Consider the following 20319-nt stretch of genomic DNA (forward strand, 5'->3'; position numbering starts at 1 on the left):
ATTTACTCGGAGAGTGTTTATAAGTAATGACATTCTTATATCAGCTTTAACTTCATTTGAGTTTGTTTCTGTGCTTTGTTTGTAGACCAAATAGGAAGAAAAACCGTTGAATTGCAACTTTCTAAGTCACTTAACGAGCCTAAAAATTTTTACGTCAAGCGAATCAAATTAGAGCAGAGTTGAGAGATTTAGAGCGTGGTTTTTTCTTTCTACACGTCTGCTCTACTTTAAATATCAATTATATGCTTTTTGTAAGGTGTTTTTCTTCTTCTTTCCACTTTTTTTCATTCTTCTTAGTATCATATCTGAATTTTTTGATGTGTTATTGTCGACTTCCTGTATATTATCATTAGTTTTTTGTTTGTACGTTTTCTCCAGATATTTTTTGACATTTTAACACAAATTTGTATCTGTTTGATTCAATTGTTCAAAATAGGTGTTTTTTTTTTATTTCTTCTTCACTTTTCTATAGAAATTATCTTCTAATTTGTTTCTTCCCTTCATACTGTTCGTTGTTTGAGTTCTATATTTGTTTTTTATCATTTTTGCTTCATTTGTATCATTAAAATCATCGTCAAACTTCATTCTTTTCTTTATTTCGAATTTTCCCCATTTCTCTTTTAGTTACTGTCTCAAATTCTTGTTCTTTCTCTGTATTTGTTATTTTTTTACACATTCTATATCAATATTTATCGAATTTCTAAATCGATATTAAATCGAATCATATTCAATGTTAATTAAGTGAAAATTTATTTTTTGCAGTGTAGATTTTATGTCATAGTAGAGACTCATCAATAACAAAGTTTCAACTCGACAATCTCCCTCATTTGGTAGCTATAAATTATATTTCGTTGACAACCTCACAACAAATATCCAAAGTAGCGGCACTCTAGTCAAGTCCCTTACAATTTCTGAAGCTGCTTCGGCATATAAAACATCGGAAGCGTATTTCAAAGTGGATATAATTAGGAATAGTCTCTTCAGGAAGCTTGACGTCATGCTTAATATTAGATACAAGCCCAAAAAGAAGGATTTATACTCGCTCGAATGGGATTTTTCTAAAATCATGTGAAACGAATTTTTATATCTCAGGAATGGCGAGAATTCTTGGATTGAGATAAATCTAAAGACGGAATCTTTAATGTAGAATGCAGCGTAGATGGAAAAAGACGACTCTAATTCTTTCTAGTAAATCTTCGTTCAATTTATTCTATCCTGTACCCGATTTCTTACAAGGAACAGGTCCTACAAAGGATCTATCCTTCTATACATTTGAAGATCCATTTGTAGATATATTTCGATTCATTCCAAGAAGTGTTGGACGATTTTGCTTCTCTCCAGCAAATCTTCTTTCATTTCATAGTTCCTAGATGTAATTTTTTCTATCCTGTATCAGATTCCTTACAAGGAACAGGTCCTACAAAGGATCTATCCTCCTATACATTTGCAGATCCATTTGTAGATATATTTCGATTCATTCCAAGAAGTGTTGGACGATTTTGCTTCTCTCCAGCAAATCTTCTTTCATTTCATAGTTCCTAGATGTAATTTTTTCTATCCTGTATCAGATTCCTTACAAGGAACAGGTCCTACAAAGGATCTATCCTCCTATACATTTGCAGATCCATTTATAGATTTATTTCGATTAATTCCAAGAAGTTTGCGACGATTTTACTTCTCTCCAGCAAATCTTCTTTCATTTCATAGTTACTAGATGTAATTTTTTCTATCCTGTACCCGATTCCTTACAAGGAACAGGTCCTACAAAGGATCTATCCTCCTATACATTTGTAGATCCATTTATAGATCTATTTCGATTAATTCCAAGAAGTTTGCGACGATTTTACTTCTCTCCAGCAAATCTTCTTTATTTTCATAGTTCCTAGATGTAATTTTTTCTATCCTGTACCCGATTCCTTACAAGGAACAGGTCCTACAAAACATCTATCCTCCTATACATTTGCAGATCTATTTCGATTCATTTCAAGAAGTGTTGGACGATTTTACGTGTCTCCAGCAAATCTTCTTTCATTTCATAGTTACTAGATGTAATTTTTTCTATCCTGTATCAGATTTCTTACAAAGAACAGGTCCTACAAAGGATCTATCCTCCTATACATTTGCAGATCCATTTATAGATCTATTTCGATTAATTCCAAGAAGTTTGCGACGATTTTACTTCTCTCCAGCAAATCTTCTTTCATTTCATAGTTCCTAGATGTAATTTTTTCTATCCTGTACCCGATTCCTTACAAGGAACAGGTCCTACAAAACATCTATCCTCCTATACATTTGCAGATCTATTTCGATTCATTTCAAGAAGTGTTGGACGATTTTACGTGTCTCCAGCAAATCTTCTTTCATTTCATAGTTACTAGATGTAATTTTTTCTATCCTGTATCAGATTTCTTACAAAGAACAGGTCCTACAAAGGATCTATCCTCCTATACATTTGCAGATCCATTTATAGATCTATTTCGATTAATTCCAAGAAGTTTGCGACGATTTTACTTCTCTCCAGCAAATCTTCTTTCATTTCATAGTTCCTAGATGTAATTTTTTCTATCCTGTACCCGATTCCTTACAAGGAACAGGTCCTACAAAGCATCTATCCTCCAATACATCTGCAGATCCATTTGCAGATCTATTTCGATTCATTCCAAGAAGTGTTGGACGTTTTTACTTGTCTCCAGCAAATCTTCTTTCATTTCATAGTTCCTAGATGTAATTTTTTCTATCCTGTACCCGATTCCTTACAAGGAACAGGTCCTACAAAGGATCTATCCTCCTATACATTTGCAGATCCATTTGCAGATCTATTTCGATTAATTCCAAGAAGTGTTGGACGTTTTTACTTGTCTCCAGCAAATCTTCTTTATTTTCATAGTTCCTAGATGTAATTTTTTCTATCCTCTATGTAATTTTTTGCTTGAAAATCATCCTTATTTTAAAATAAACTATAATAACGTGTTTACGAGGTGTGGTTATTAAATAGTCAAAGGTTAACCACTGTCAAATATTCTTTCGAACGCCATATCTGTAGACAAACCAGTGTAGCCGTTGCCTTCGTATAAAAATGATCAACAACTGATTGCGATGAAATTTTACATGAAATTTTGTGTCAATGAATGTTGCACGTGTTTTTGGAAGTCTTAAGATGGTCGAGAAGACGTTGAAGATGATTTAAGTGGAAAAGACTTTCTGCAGGCTTGGTATACATATATTAAAGGTGATAATGATTGAGTATATATAATATCGTAATTTGGAAAATTTTCGATCGATTGAATTCATTGTTGGGATCGATTGTTTGATAATAAATTTTCCGTGTAACGTGGATTCCAAAAACCGGTGAGAATTGGATGGGGAAAAAAAAGAAATTAATTGTGGCAAATATTAAATGTAGCGGAACGAGTCTATGGCATTTCTTTTCTCCCATTCAACTAGATAAATGAAACCTTCATTGTAACGGAACCATTCATTGGTAATTACTCGTACCGAAGCCGATCGTAATTTTTCAAACCTTCAAAAATGACCCGAATCGAACGTTCCAGAAAACGCTCATTGTTCAAGGCAAATCCAAAGGTCGACGTTGTTTTGATAATGGAACCTGGATCCTGTGCGACTGTTATAAATTTCGCAAATCCGACACAACGGATAATGTACATGAATAATGCGTTCCGTGTATAATGTGGTTACTGTAAAATAAATAAATTCGGAAGTATATGATAGGCTTTGGCAAATAGAAATCTCGGTTTTGAAACGCGATGTGTAAATTTTACGATCATAAATATAATTCACATTTTACGTTTATACGAGGGTTGATTCGAACAAATACCGAATTAACTAAGAAACGAAACGTAAACGTCTTTATTTGTCTATGGATTAATGTAGTGTAGTGAAAAATATTCACTTCAACTTTAACCCTGTATATTTCTCACAAATATGGTAATGAATGAATGCAATGTATACTGTAACTTGAAAACTTGTTTTCTTAATTGATTCATGTCAAAAATAATTTGATATCTCGAATGGCTTGAGAAATATGGAATTTTTTTAGCAGGGATGTTAATTTTTTCAAATTTTTTGATTTTGTGACAGAAAAACATCAGATTCTGGACGAATTTTTTTCTATTTTCAGTGCAAAGGGGTCCCCTCTGAAATTTAAAATTTTCTTCAGTAATTTCTAGTTTTATGTTATTACAACGTTGCCATTTCACAACTGTAGAAACTATAAATTTATACGATGTTATTTATAAAGAAAATACCAAACTTACATTATGTTTAACCCTGTATATTTCTCACATATATGGTAATGGATGGATGCAATGTACACTGTAACTTGAAAACTTGTTTTCTTAATTGATTCATGTTAAAAATAATTTGATATCTCGAATGGCTTGAGAAATATGGAATTTTTTGAGCAGGGATGTCATTTTTTTCAAATTTTTTGTTTTTGTGACAGAAAAACATCAGATTCTGGACGAATTTTTTTCTATTTTCAGTGCTAAATCTGAAATCTGAAATTTTCTTCAGTAATTTCTAGTTTTATGTTATTACAACGTTGCCATTTCACAACTTTAGATACTATAAATTTATACGATGTTATTTATAAAGAAAATACCAAACTTAACCCTGTATATTTCTCACAAATATCAAACTAAACGCATCCGATATGAAAATACATTTAGATATTAGTTTTCTCAATCGATTTTCGTGGAAAATGAATCGATATCTCGAATTATATCGAAAATATCGAATTTCTTCTACAAACATGTCATTTTTTTTCTAAATTTCTGAATTTAAAAAGAAATAGTTGAAAATTCGCTATTATTGCAAAAAAAAAGAAAAAACAAATGACTATCATGTATTTCTGTCGGATTTATTCAAAAATTTTCGGGATAAAATGTATAGTTTTCCATTTAATACAATTTTCCTGAATTATTTCAAAAAAAAACAAACTTACACAATGTTTAGCCCCGTATATTCCTCACAAATATCAAACTAAACGCATCCGATATGAAAATACATTTAGATATGAGTTTTCCCAATCGATTTTCGTGGAAAATGAATCGATATCTCGAATTATTTCGGAAATATCGAATTTCTTCTACAAACATGTCATTTTTTTTCTAAATTTCTGAATTTAAAAAGAAATAGTTGAAAATTCGCTATTATTGCAAAAAAAAAAGAAAAAACAAATGACTATCATGTATTTCTGTCGGATTTATTCAAAAATTTTCGGGATAAAATGTATAGTTTTCCAGTTAATACAATTTTCCTGAATTATTTCAAAAAAAAACAAACTTACACAATGTTTAGCCCCGTATATTCCTCACAAATATCAAACTAAACGCATCCGATATGAAAATACATTTAGATATGAGTTTTCCCAATCGATTTTCGTGGAAAATGATTCGATATCTCGAATTATATCGAAAATATCGAATTTCTTCTACAAACATGTCATTTTTTTTCTAAATTTCTGAATTTAAAAAGAAATAGTTGAAAATTCGCTATTATTGCAAAAAAAAAGAAAAAACAAATGACTATCATGTATTTCTGTCGGATTTATTCAAAAATTTTCGGGATAAAATGTATAGTTTTCCATTTAATACAATTTTCCTGAATTATTTCAAAAAAAAACAAACTTACACAATGTTTAGCCCCGTATATTCCTCACAAATATCAAACTAAACGCATCCGATATGAAAATACATTTAGATATGAGTTTTCCCAATCGATTTTCGTGGAAAATGAATCGATATCTCGAATTATTTCGGAAATATCGAATTTCTTCTACAAACATGTCATTTTTTTTCTAAATTTCTGAATTTAAAAAGAAATAGTTGAAAATTCGCTATTATTGCAAAAAAAAAAGAAAAAACAAATGACTATCATGTATTTCTGTCGGATTTATTCAAAAATTTTCGGGATAAAATGTATAGTTTTCCATTTAATACAATTTTCCTGAATTATTTCAAAAAAAAACAAACTTACACAATGTTTAGCCCCGTATATTCCTCACAAATATCAAACTAAACGCATCCGATATGAAAATACATTTAGATATGAGTTTTCCCAATCGATTTTCGTGGAAAATGAATCGATATCTCGAATTATATCGAAAATATCGAATTTCTTCTACAAGCATGTCATTTTTTTTCTAAATTTCTGAATTTAAAAAGAAATAGTTGAAAATTCGTTATTATTGCGAAAAAAAAGAAAAAACAAATGACTATCATGTATTTCTGTCGGATTTATTCAAAAATTTTCGGGATAAAATGTATAGTTTTCCAGTTAATACAATTTTCCTGAATTATTTCAAAAAAAAACAAACTTACACAATGTTTAGCCCCGTATATTCCTCACAAATATCAAACTAAACGCATCCGATATGAAAATACATTTAGATATGAGTTTTCCCAATCGATTTTCGTGGAAAATGAATCGATATCTCGAATTATATCGAAAATATCGAATTTCTTCTACAAACATGTCATTTTTTTTCTAAATTTCTGAATTTAAAAAGAAATAGTTGAAAATTCGCTATTATTGCGAAAAAAAAAGAAAAAACAAATGACTATCATGTATTTCTGTCGGATTTATCCAAAAATTTTCGGGATAAAATGTATAGTTTTCCAGTTAATACAATTTTCCTGAATTATTTCAAAAAAAAACAAACTTACACAATGTTTAGCCCCGTATATTCCTCACAAATATTTAACTAAACGACTCCAATATGAAAATACATTTAGATATGAGTTTTCCCAATCGATTTTCGTGGAAAATGAATCGATATCTCGAATTATATCGAAAATATCGAATTTCTCCTACAAGCATGTAATTTTTTTCCAAAAAGTAGTTCTATCTTTGTAAAAACAACAGCCTGGATCCTTGAAGTATTAAATTCAATCAAATAGTTCCGGTTCGCAATTTAGTCGATTAGATGTTTGTTGGGAATCCAAATTTTTCCTTTTTTTGGAAATTGAGATATTGAAACATCGATATATCGTTCGGATCTCTAGATTATAATTCGATTTTAGTTATTTCACCGCAGACAACGACGAGATTCTTTCAGAATTTCCTTCCTTTCGAATCCTCATAGAAATAAAAATGGTACAAACGACTCTGTAATAGTTTTTCATATAAACGTTGACGGAACGCTTCTAATTGGACCATTCTTGTACGAACCTCCAGATCAATATAACAACCCCGAGCTATCCATCCATAAATCTATCAGGATATCCCGTTACCTATTCCCATTAATCTGATCCCATTAAAAACATTTTTGTCTCGATTTAAGCCGGCTAAATAAAATCGCGTTTTCCTTGGAGATCCCCAAAGGAGAACTTCGTCGCCTTCTAAATTATTTAGCAGGTTTGAGATCCCGCTACAACAAATCTCGGGACAATGCCGTGGAGAAAAAGGTCATCCTCAGTGTAAGGCAAAAGTGGTTATGTTTAACAGGATTAATTAATTTTAACTTTTCGGTATTTATGGTAACAATATGAATTTTAATCAAGTTATATCATATCCTGGCGATACTAGCAAGGATCTTATTGTGACATTCGGGATTTTGAATTCAAATAAACAAAACCCCAAGATCTGTTGAAGCAGTTTATTAAACTTTTGATAAAACTGGAAGTTCACTGTTTGTAATTTATCCTAGATCATATCCTAGATCTATTGCAGAGATTTGTGAGACTCTTTTGCAGTTGGTGATGGTAGATTTTCGAAATTATATCATTTCGATAAGATTCTTCAGTTATTTGGTCAAAACAATAATCATCGTCAGTTAAATCTTCTGCCTTTACAACATCTTCATCCATGAAATTCTTTTTAAAGTCACAATCAAGTTGTAAACAAGAAGTACGGCTTCAACTGAAGAAATATCAAATATATATAGTGCATCCTCGACCAAAATTAATATTTGGTTCGGAGGATGACGCAGCAATGTCAACGACATTTAGTCAGTCAAGAAACTTCTCGATATCTTTTGAAAATTGTTCATTTTTCCCAGAACAATCTCCAAACGATCAAAATTATGTTCAGAATAGCTTCCTCGGGGTACGCTTGGGAATCTAGCTCCAAACGAATCGGTAAAAACGGTCCTTGCAGCGTGAAAATCAATCGGACAGATCTGGTTTGCAGTTTCATCGAGTAGATCCTTGATGGAAATCACTGATAAACATCAGCGAAGGCTGGAGCTGAAACAGTTGTTGGGAATCGTCTTTTTTCCTTTTAATGGACGTATTCTAAAGGGAGATGAATAGATCATACTGTATATAAGGTGGAAACCCAACTATTGAATACTTTATTACAATAAAGTCACAGTTGTACAACGAGAAATTCGAGTTTCTGCGATTACAAAGCGTATCCCTTTCAAACGAAATGCTGGTGAAAAGGATCTCAAACTTGTAACTATCCTTAATCCTAACAACAGATCATTAATATTAAACAGTGGTATTTCGGTGAAGATTTGTTAGCCAGGAATCCATCGGCCTAAATTTCACATTTTCAACATTTGATTCACCTGAAGAATCAATAACAAGGAATAAATGATAATCGCTGCTTTCGAAAGAGTAAAAACACAAACTTAGTATCAATTTTACATCTTTTTAACATTTTAGAAGAGGTGATCAATTTATATTTTGAATTTACTCCTTCTATAAACAAAAAGACATCATTTAAAAATTTTAAAATCGGGATAATTGCATCGGTAGTAAGTTTAATCAAGACCTGATGAGAATTCAACGACTGAAGATAAAATTGATGTCCAAATCCAACCAGATCTTATTTGGTTTTCAAAAATTAGTCCTGCAACTAAGCGTAATATAATTGGCTATTGAATACAGTTAAATACGTACAAAAATAAGGTACGAGGTTTGGTTGGTTGTACGATACCTCCAAGTGCAACTCTACAAAGTAAAATCGACTGGACTCCAATAAAACAAGTGATTTAGTTCGTGATTTCTCTCTAAAAACAAGGCTTGACTTTGAATTTACCGATTTTTTAATTTAATTCATCAAATACGTTACCAAAAATAGTTTGACAGCTGTCGTAGTTCATACACGAAAGAAACTTCCTTAATAATTTGATTTTTTTTCGAAAAGCTCGGCCTAATAAAAGCTGATAAAATGATAAAACCTCAATGAATGGATTTGGGGTGAAATAGGTCTAAGAAAATAAATTTTTGGGCGAAAAAAGCTCGTGATTCCATTAGAACTTGAAACCTTGGAAAGACTGAACATTTGTAGTACCTGGCTCGACCTAGAGATGGCGGTAGTTGTTTAAAAATTTCACTGTATCAAAGTACAACAGAAAATGACTTTTTAACAACTAATTTACTAAATAAAATCCGACCGACAACGACTTTTTTCCCAACAACAAAGAGTCATTTAAGTGCGACCCTGCGCTGGAACGTGGAATTGTTTTGTTAGGAGAATAAAGACCTTAAATAGGTCCCTTCTAATGGGCCTTTGGGAAATCGTGAGCAATTCTACACACGAATAATCGTCATACCCCGTAGTGAAGAAAAATTTTTCACGTGCTAAGAGATTGGATGAAATAAAAGGTAAATTACCAATGGAATGACGAAGCGGATTTACTTCGTTAAACGACATCGTAAATAACGATTATTATCACTTCCGAATCAATTTGCGTGATGAAATTAAATATAATTCATATCGTAACATGCGGAAAATATTATAAATATTCATATAAATATAGAAATCAATGCACGAAAGACAACACCTTCTAGTGGAACAAATCGCCTCAAATAATTTTGAGTTTTTTTTATTAAATGTACTTCTAGCAACTTCGGGATACAGGAAGTTTCAAATTCATGACTCAATGTTTGAGATTTATATCCACAATTCAAGTTTCTATCCACTACAGCCTCGTTAGAGCAATTCCGAACGTGCGAAATACTCTAAAATTGAACCAGTTGGTACTTGAATGTATTGACCGAAACAAGTTTCTTAGCGAAGACGCCGCGAAGTATTCGTTTGGACAATAGAGCTGCTCTAAGCTTGTAATGAAGTTCAAAAAAGTCTTGTACGAATTAGAACTGCGGCGTCCAACTTTTTTGAGTACCCAACCACAAAAATAGCTACTCAAAATTCTTAAAAACTAACTGATTTGTTTGGTAATACCAAAAATTACCAACAAACTTTGCTACTGGTGTATTGAGGAAGTTATATGAAGAAAAATTTAGAGTATTCTCAAAATTAAGACGTAAAAACATTATATTTCATAAAGATGTATCAGCATTCCGAATCGGAAAGTTATAATTGGCGCAGTCAATCGTATTAGTGCGTGTAATTATAATTTCAACGAGATATCTATACTTTTATTAACTTATTACGATGATTCGATAGAAAATTAACTGATAATACGTGAAAAAGTGTAAAAAAAAACAATTAAATAACGTATTTATGTAGTGTATTCTTTCAAGTCGGTCGCAGTTTTATTATTATTAAGAAAAAGAAGTTGAAGAGCTAAATTAAAATTCTGATTCGTTATTAAAATCGAAATATTTTGTAATTTACAGCGCCCGAAGTTATGCTAGTAATTCTCATCCAGCATATCTTCTAACTAGAAGCACTTAATTGAAAATATAAATGGCTTTTTGACGTAGCACGACTCCCATTTTATTCCAAACACATTCTCCATAGCTTTGGAACAATTTTAATGTGAGTGATATACGGTTTTTACGTGCATTCCCACATCTTAAGCAGACTGTGTAGTGAAATATATTATTTTTGTATGCGGTATGCTTATTATTTAACCCCTTGGATATTCGCATTCAGAACCAGCTACGAAAGAAGTGATAAATACGTCAGATGATTATGAGAAACATTTCCAAAAACTAAAAAAGAATATAACACATCGTTTTAGTCTATTTAAAACCCCGCTAACTAGTTGTCGAAGTTGTTTTTGTGGGATAGTGGTAATCAAACACCCAAATGTACTCTACAAAACTTTTTACCGCAATTAAAGCATTGGAATTTGATTGGGGGTCATAAATGAAAATTGTATTTATTCGACAACATTTCAAAATGAATTTTAAGATCGTAAAATGACGAAACAGAAGAAAAAATCAACGAAAAAAGAATAATAGAATAGCCGAACGAAACAAAAAGAGTTAGTTCACAGTTTCGAGCACTCCAGCTCCAGAATCACAGAGATCTGAATCCGATTTGACACCGAGACTGATTATAGCTAGAGAACGATTCAAGATACTTCATATGCAACAGATAGAAGAAGACAAAAGACTTAATTATTAGAAAATATGAGGAAATTTGGGAAAGATTAACAAGTCAGGCTATTCAGGAATAAACTGTGATTATTTTAGCCTGGAAACCTTGGGATATCCAACAGAATATTCTAACAGAGACATAATGTTTATAATTTTTGACTGTTATAATTTACTACGGGGTTTTTTGTTCCTATATAACTCGTGAAGATCCGTGAAGAAAAAAGATCCTTAAAAAGTATAAAATTCATCAAAAATATTCACAATTTTCAAAGCTGTGAATCCGTTATGTATAAATTTAATGTAACGCTGATAGTAGCCCTGCGCACGCCATTATTAAGTTGAGCGATTCAAAAGTACGTTAGGTAACAAACAAAAGTTAAACAAAAGAGAAAAGTTGAAATAACCAAAATTGGGAATATTATAATCGAAACACCCCGGTGGTTATTTGCATATCTGATTCATAGAGTTCGGAAGGTTTGATTTGACAAACCTCTTTCATGAATAAAACAGTAAAATGTACAAGAACGTGGACTGTTAAATGGGCCGTTTCGTTAACCGAATTTACATATTCATTATGGAGGACTAGGATGACTAGTGACGGATTTTCAATTATCACCAAATCGATATAAAGTTAATTTCGACGTTTTGCTACAATGATTAACGGGCATAAAAAACTAATAAAGTCCAATGCGAGGCCTAGGAATTGAAAAATCATTTTTATTCTTTCATCACCAATGCCAAACACTTCGGGGAAGGTTCGATTGAACCAGGTTCTAAATTTCTTTCTTGTATCTTGCATGATGTCTTGAAGAATTCATCCTACATCTTGTGGATTAGTTTTGATTCGTTTCTTCAAGTATCCACATCATTTTTCCATGTTTCATTCGATCGAATGCCTTTTTATAATCGATTAAACATGCAATTTACGTAATATTATCTGCACCAGCATCTGTCTTTTTAATTTCCCAAGATGTCCTCGTGAATACTCCCGAGAATCCACTTGAACATCCTACAGTTTAAAAGGAGTTTTCCAGTCGACCAAGAGGTAGATCTCCAACTAGATGGGTAGACCAAACAAAGCCTGCATCCTGCAGCCTTTGGAGGATAATTGGAAAAGGAGAGGAGTCTGAATAGGATGAATTGGGAGGACCTTGATGGTATTTTAGTTAACCTGTGGGATCCACACAAACTTGTAGATAGGGTTCTCTTCCAAAAGCTTCTTCAGCTTCCAGATGGTTTTGGGCTTAGGAAATTAGGAAATGAATCCGGAAAGATTAATTGCGAAGTTGTAGCACTTGGAACAAAGCACAGAACTTCTTCGAGATACGAGTGTTATCTAAACAGTTCCCGATTCCAAACTGGAATTTTGCTAGACTTTTTCCTGTTACATAACCTTGAAGTTTTACATGTAGTTGAACAATAATTTTTGATTCGACATCGATTGATGAGGAATTTGCTTAACTGAGTCGAATGTAACGTGAAAAATCATCGCATTCGGCAATTCTAACTGTAATTTCCTTTCCGCGAAGCTATAATTTTAATTTGTGGATCAAAAGATTTATTCGTGAGAAATTTGACACGCTTTAGTGAACAAACATTCTTATATTTTGTATGCTAGTCTCGAAATGAAATTCCTTCTTATATCTCCCCAATAGGAAACTTTTGAATTTCCTTTAAATGGCCTAACTTGGGCCATTTCACCAATTCTAATATTCCAGACGTAAAACAATACGAAAGAAAACAATAAACAAATTTGGAGACAATATCGCCGGTGGAACTTTATAACAAAACTTTTAATTTAATCAAATATCCCACGACAACTTGGTTAATTTAACAAAATGGCTTACATGAAATTGCACTAACGTAAAACTCGGACGGATACTGAATTTTTTTTTTTTTCGTTTTTATTAGGAAATTCCAACTTGCTGCTTTGATCTAATTCATCCAATCGCCTTTCGGACAAAATTTTTGACTGAGACCCCATCGATTTAGAAAAATTGGGACTAAGGGTTTTGTTTCTTGTAATTTTTCAAAAAAAAAAACAGTTTCTCGTGAGGTATGTGGTAAGACAAACAAATATGTCTTCTTCGAGTGCTTGGAGGATATTTAGAGCCCTTGCAAAATGATCTACCGGTTAGAGTGGATTACAAACCCAGCCTTAATCAAAATCTCATCAATCTCATCGATAAACTATGAAATTTTGATGACAATTAGTTGAATAATGTATCTTTTACCATAAGTTAACCATACTACGGCTCAAAAGCTTTTTATATAACGAATTTTGACCCTATTCACCGGACTATTATAACCTATAAATACTAGTAAATGAAATATTTTCGAAAACAATTAAATTTAAACGTCGATTACGAGGATTTTCCAAGGTATTGATCTTGAATATTATAAATTTCATCTAGTTGAAAATTCAGAAACGAAACTAAGTTCAAAATACCAACTAAAGCTGTTGTTAATGGTATAATCAGACTTTATTGAAAATTCTATTTGAACGGTCAGATTCTCTTTGTATAACTCGGATTGCGTAGATTAGAACGGTGCATATATTTCAGTGCTGGTTTGCTACAAAATAACGTGGATAATGTTTTTAATTATTTGTTATAATCAAAATTTCAATTGAACGACTCGATATTATTGAATACTTATATATAAATAAGACTAGATTCTACTCTGGTTGACACTGTTTCTAATCAACAGTCGCAGTGGTCGATGAAATAAACGACAACTTTAAAAATGTTGAAGAAAATCCATTGGATGAGTTTAACAGACACAGTAGGCATTCCAAAAAGTCTAGTACATCGTTTAAGAAAGCTGTGCTAACAACGGAACCAAAACGGCGTCGTGAAGATGTTTCCATCGAGGAAAAACCGGCTCCAAAGTAAACAGAGATCGTTCCATCTGCAGGAAAGGTCATGGCGTCGGTTGTTTAGGAAAATTTTCATTAGACAATGCACCAGCTCAAACATCCGGTATTGCAATAACCAAAATTTATTAATAAAACTTTGAATTGGTATTTCACGCACCCTATTCGCCAGATTTAGCTCCCTCGGATTATTTTCTGTTCCCAGACTTGAGAAAATAGCTGGGTGGTCGAAGATTTTCCAGGAGGAACTTGACGTGTGTTTGTACGTTCTTTCTTTGACCGGGTCCTTTTAGGAACATATTCGCGGTGCATTTTTTACGTAGGACACACTGTATTTAATCAATCAATTTCACAAATAAAAAGAAAACATCAGAAATTTGATCAAAATTCCGCATTTTTGATTTGAATTGTTAAAAATATCAAAATTATTTAGAAAAATTGATTATTTTCAGTGGAAATACTCCTTTCTATGTATAATTGATTGCTTCTGCTGATTTTCTAGTTCCTTATAAGCATCCTTCTCACTCCTACTTATCCTGTGACAGGATTAATTTCAGCTTTTTCGTGATACCAGCATCTCACTACCCAACAACCATTATTCTTAAATTCTGGTCACTCAGCATATTATGTGAAACCTTTACAAAAAAAAAATATCTTTTATTAAACTGAATCGGAAATCCTTACCAGGATACGCGCACAAAGGACTATCCATTTTTCTATCTCTTTTTTAAGGTGAGAATAAAAGACTCGGATTAATTGAAAAAGGATTCGCGTCGATTCTAATTATGGGTTTATTTTTTTTTTTTGGAAAATTATGGATATCCGCCATTCGTGGTTCAAGTTTGGGTCACATAACCTAATTTATACCTGCCTAAATGTATTAAAAACAGAAAAATTACACAATTAGTCAAGGAATTTAAGTCACTAAACACTAAACGTGAATACAGCACGAACACTCCAAAAGAAGACATTCCAATATGAACAGGAACTAAATATGGTGACAATCCAATGATTTTCAACATTGTATTTGGAGATTTGTTGGTGAAATAAGCATTCAAGGAGAAACCAACCACCAAGTAGACCTCCAAAGGAATGGGAAGAGTCATAGATATCCACATCGTAAGATTGAGATTGAAGAAATACAGAAAATTCTCTAAAGATAGAGAAAGAAGAAGAACTAGAGATATATATAGAAAAAATAATACAAAAAAAGTAATATCCAGTATATTTTATTAACACAGTTAACTAATTCACTGCCCATCCGTTGTGCTTTCTATTGAACCACCTCCCTGGCCCTGTGCTGATCCTTGATCATTATTCATTGACGACATTCCAGGAGGACCACCCATTTGTCCAAATCCTTGACCTCCACTCATTTGTGACATTCCAGAAGAACCACCCATTGATGACATTCCGGGAGGACCACCCATTTGTCCAGATCCTTGACCTCCACTCATTTGTGACATTCCGGGAGGACCTCCCATTGATGACATTCCGGGAGGACCACCCATTTGTCCAAATCCTTGACCTCCACTCATTTGTGACATTCCAGGAGGACCTCCCATTGATGACATTCCGGGAGGACCACCCATTTGTCCAGATCCTTGACCTCCACTCATTTGTGACATTCCGGGAGGACCTCCCATTGATGACATTCCGGGAGGACCACCCATTTGTCCAAATCCTTGACCTCCACTCATTTGTGACATTCCAGGAGGACCTCCCATTGATGACATTCCGGGAGGACCACCCATTTGTCCAAATCCTTGACCTCCACTCATTTGTGACATTCCAGGAGGACCTCCCATTGATGACATTCCGGGAGGGCCGCCCATTGATGACATTCCGGGAGGACCACCCATTTGTCCAAATCCTTGACCACCATTCATTTGTGACATTCCGGGAGGACCTCTCATCATACAATATCCAAAGCCTCTATTCTTTCCTCCACCCATTTGACCATAAACAAAAGTTTGCGTCTGAAAATAATAGGCCAGTTAATGGACCTCATGTGAAGATGGAAAATTAAATAAATAAAAAAATTGTCATTAGTTTCAAAGCAGCCCCTTGAAAACATGGTATTTTCATATTCAGACCACGAAATTTCGAAGATTGATCTTGTCGAGATCCTCGGAAGAAAAATTCCGAATTTTCCTTTGACTTTCACCAATTTTGTAATCACCAAACGCGTTCCGTTGCACAGTTTTGTTTGAACTGATAAATTTGTCGTTTTTCTGTTAGTAACCTTTTTTTAAGCCACCTCCCAAGGATCTTATGTCCTTTCCCTGGTTCTAAGTTATCTCCACAATAATTTCCAACCAAATCCATATGGCAATTACTGAGTTATAAATAGTTTACTACCACGACTATCAGTCCAAGACGATGAACGCACAATTATTCGAATGCTTGGAAATATATTAGAATAAGTACAGTTTAGTTTCAATTTTGCCACAATCCCACTATAAAAACGTCGTAGTGTAGATTGTATCTGCGAATTATTCACACAGTTAAAGTTTTCTTTTTGTTTTGTGTTCATTTTCAATTTCCCGACTGTTACTGTTATAATCTGATGTAGATTATTTACAAAATACTACGGGGGTCGTCCAAAAACTGTCTCTAACTTAATAAAGATACTATTTTTTTTAATTTAGTCCATACACTCTGCCTCATCTTCTTAACCCTACCAAATAATAATCTATTTTGGGAAAAAGTCACTGGAGGAAAGGTCTGGTTGATATGGTTGATGGTGAATTAATTTTTAGTGCAATTCATGATTATCAATGAAGATCGAGAAGGTGTGTTGTCTAGAAGGAAAAGCACTTCGTTTTTCTTCAAATGAGACTGAATTTCTCGTTAAAGATGTTGCCCACTAACTTGGATTTTTTGTTATGAAGTTTTTGGTGTAGACAGACACAAAAATCCAACTTATTTTGCTTTTATGATGCTGTTGAATCAAATTAAGGCTTGGGAAATGTTAATTCGAGTTTACTTTAAGAAAAACGTTTAAATCTGGTCATCAAATGTTTACAGTAACTTACCAAAAATGTAGTCGAGATGACTAAAATTTCCATACCCGATAGATGCATTTCAAATTTTTTTAAAAAAAGTTTATATACTGATGATGTATATCTAAGTGTTCTAATTTATATTTGATATTATAATAATTATGTGAAACGAAAATTTAAAATACTTCCGGTTCGTCTGAGGATACAATGAAATAAATAATTTATTATATAATAAAAATTATCATTTTTTATTTATAAAATATATACAAAGAGTGCGCAATCATGAAAAATCATTTTAAAGATTGTCATAAAATTTTTGTTCAGTAATAAATCCTGCAAAACATCCTTAGAATGTTTTCTTAATACAGAGATCTAGCATCATGATAAATTTATGTCATAATGACATGATGATTGAGGGTCTCGATTATCAGTAATGAAAAATTATCTTGAATAGACGAAATCCAAAAACACAAAGAAAATTCCTGTGCTATTAAAGACGTTAACAATAAAAAATAAAGACGTACTAAAAATTATTGAACAAAATATGATGATGACTGTTTTAGTACCAATAAAAGTTGATAACAAATAATAAAATACCGAGTAAAATGTCAAATAACCAAATAAACTTATAAGGGAAGTTAGTGAATGGTTGAAAGATGTGGAGGATGATTTTAAATAGATAAAAAGTAATAACTAACAACAGGACTTTGCGAAAATATATTGAAAAGTGTTTAGAAATTGGTAATCCTAAGTAAAATATGCAAAAAATATGCAGCCCGAGTAAAATATGCAAAAAAATCGTAGATATTTATAAATTTGAGGAAATATGTACAAAATATAGAAAAAATAATCATAAATTTGACTTCTAAATTCGAAAAATATGTCGGAATTAGTAATCCAGTGTAAAATATGCAAAAATATTGCAGCCAGAGTAAAATATGCAAAAGAATCGTAGATATTTATGAATTTTAAAAAAATATATACAAAATATAGAAGAAATTAACATAAATTTAACAGAAATAGGCTTCTAAATTGGAAAAATATGTCGAAATTAGTAATCCAGTGTAAAATATGCAAAAATAATGCAGCCCGAGTAAAATATGCAAAAAAATCGTAGATATTTATGAATTTTAAAAAAATATATACAAAATATAAAAAAAATTAACATAAATTTAACAGAAATAGGCTTCTAAATTTGAAAAATATGTCGGAATTAGTAATCCAGTGTAAAATATGCAAAAATAATGCAGCCAGAGTAAAATATGCAAAAGAATCGTTGATATTTATGAATTTTAAAAAAATATATACAAAATATAGAAGAAATTAACATAAATTTAACAGAAATAGGCTTCTAAATTGGAAAAATATGTCGGAATTAGTAATCCAGTGTAAAATATGCAAAAATAATGCAGCCAGAGTAAAATATGCAAAAGAATCGTTGACATTTATGAATTTTAAAAAAATATATACAAAATATAGAAGAAATTAACATAAATTTAACAGAAATAGGCTTCTAAATTGGAAAAATATGTCGGAATTAGTAATCCAGTGTAAAATATGCAAAAATAATGCAGCCAGAGTAAAATATGCAAAAGAATCGTTGATATTTATGAATTTTAAAAAAATATATACAAAATATAGAAGAAATTAACATAAATTTAACAGAAATAAGCTTCTAAATTTGAAAAATATGTCGGAATTAGTAATCCAGTGTAAAATATGCAAAAATAATGCAGCCAGAGTAAAATATGCAAAAGAATCGTAGATATTCATGAATTTTAAAAAAATATATACAAAATATAAAAAAAATTAACATAAATTTAACAGAAATAGGCTTCTAAATTTGAAAAATATGTCGGAATTAGTAATCCAGTGTAAAATATGCAAAAATAATGCAGCCAGAGTAAAATATGCAAAAGAATCGTTGATATTTATGAATTTTAAAAAAATATATACAAAATATAAAAAAAATTAACATAAATTTAACAGAAATAGGCTTCTAAATTTGAAAAATATGTCGGAATTAGTAATCCAGTGTAAAATATGCAAAAATAATGCAGCCAGAGTAAAATATGCAAAAGAATCGTTGACATTTATGAATTTTAAAAAAATATATACAAAATATAGAAGAAATTAACATAAATTTAACAGAAATAGGCTTCTAAATTGGAAAAATATGTCGGAATTAGTAATCCAGTGTAAAATATGCAAAAATAATGCAGCCAGAGTAAAATATGCAAAAGAATCGTTGATATTTATGAATTTTAAAAAAATATATACAAAATATAGAAGAAATTAACATAAATTTAACAGAAATAAGCTTCTAAATTTGAAAAATATGTCGGAATTAGTAATCCAGTGTAAAATATGCAAAAATAATGCAGCCAGAGTAAAATATGCAAAAGAATCGTTGATATTCATGAATTTTAAAAAAATATATACAAAATATAGAAGAAATTAACATAAATTTAACAGAAATAAGCTTCTAAATTTGAAAAATATGTCGGAATTAGTAATCCAGTGTAAAATATGCAAAAATAATGCAGCCAGAGTAAAATATGCAAAAGAATCGTAGATATTCATGAATTTTAAAAAAATATATACAAAATATAAAAAAAATTAACATAAATTTAACAGAAATAGGCTTCTAAATTTGAAAAATATGTCGGAATTAGTAATCCAGTGTAAAATATGCAAAAATAATGCAGCCAGAGTAAAATATGCAAAAGAATCGTTGACATTTATGAATTTTAAAAAAATATATACAAAATATAGAAGAAATTAACATAAATTTAACAGAAATAGGCTTCTAAATTGGAAAAATATGTCGGAATTAGTAATCCAGTGTAAAATATGCAAAAATAATGCAGCCAGAGTAAAATATGCAAAAGAATCGTTGATATTTATGAATTTTAAAAAAATATATACAAAATATAGAAGAAATTAACATAAATTTAACAGAAATAAGCTTCTAAATTTGAAAAATATGTCGGAATTAGTAATCCAGTGTAAAATATGCAAAAATAATGCAGCCAGAGTAAAATATGCAAAAGAATCGTAGATATTCATGAATTTTAAAAAAATATATACAAAATATAAAAAAAATTAACATAAATTTAACAGAAATAGGCTTCTAAATTTGAAAAATATGTCGGAATTAGTAATCCAGTGTAAAATA

General features: G+C 31.3%; 2 protein-coding genes across 2 annotated transcripts in view; both read right to left on the reverse strand.

Moving 5' to 3' along the window:
- The window catches only part of LOC130896609 (zwei Ig domain protein zig-8-like), a 216545-nt gene that overhangs the window by 57605 nt on the left and 138621 nt on the right, over nucleotides 1–20319 (reverse strand). The gene's annotated exons all lie outside the window — the stretch shown is intronic.
- LOC130896610 (collagen alpha-1(II) chain-like) lies at nucleotides 15352–17264 on the reverse strand. The gene is made up of 2 exons (XM_057804807.1): nucleotides 17175–17264; nucleotides 15352–16115 (listed from the first exon to the last, which is right to left on the reverse strand). The coding sequence occupies exons 1-2, from the start codon at nucleotides 17220–17222 to the stop codon at nucleotides 15387–15389; spliced, it is 777 nt and encodes a 258-aa protein (XP_057660790.1). The 5' UTR covers nucleotides 17223–17264; the 3' UTR covers nucleotides 15352–15386.

The sequence above is a fragment of the Diorhabda carinulata genome, chromosome 7 (genome assembly GCF_026250575.1).
Source record: "Diorhabda carinulata isolate Delta chromosome 7, icDioCari1.1, whole genome shotgun sequence".
In the NCBI taxonomy this organism is placed as follows: domain Eukaryota; kingdom Metazoa; phylum Arthropoda; class Insecta; order Coleoptera; family Chrysomelidae; genus Diorhabda; species Diorhabda carinulata.

Coding starts and splice junctions, on each gene's coding strand:
- LOC130896610 (XM_057804807.1), bottom strand. CDS start 17,222: ATGCATCTATCGGGTATGGAAATTTTAGTCATCTCGACTACATTTTTG. Junction 16,116..17,174: donor TCATCTCGACTACATTTTTG/GTAAGTTACTGT, acceptor TATTATTTTCAG/ACGCAAACTTTTGTTTATGG.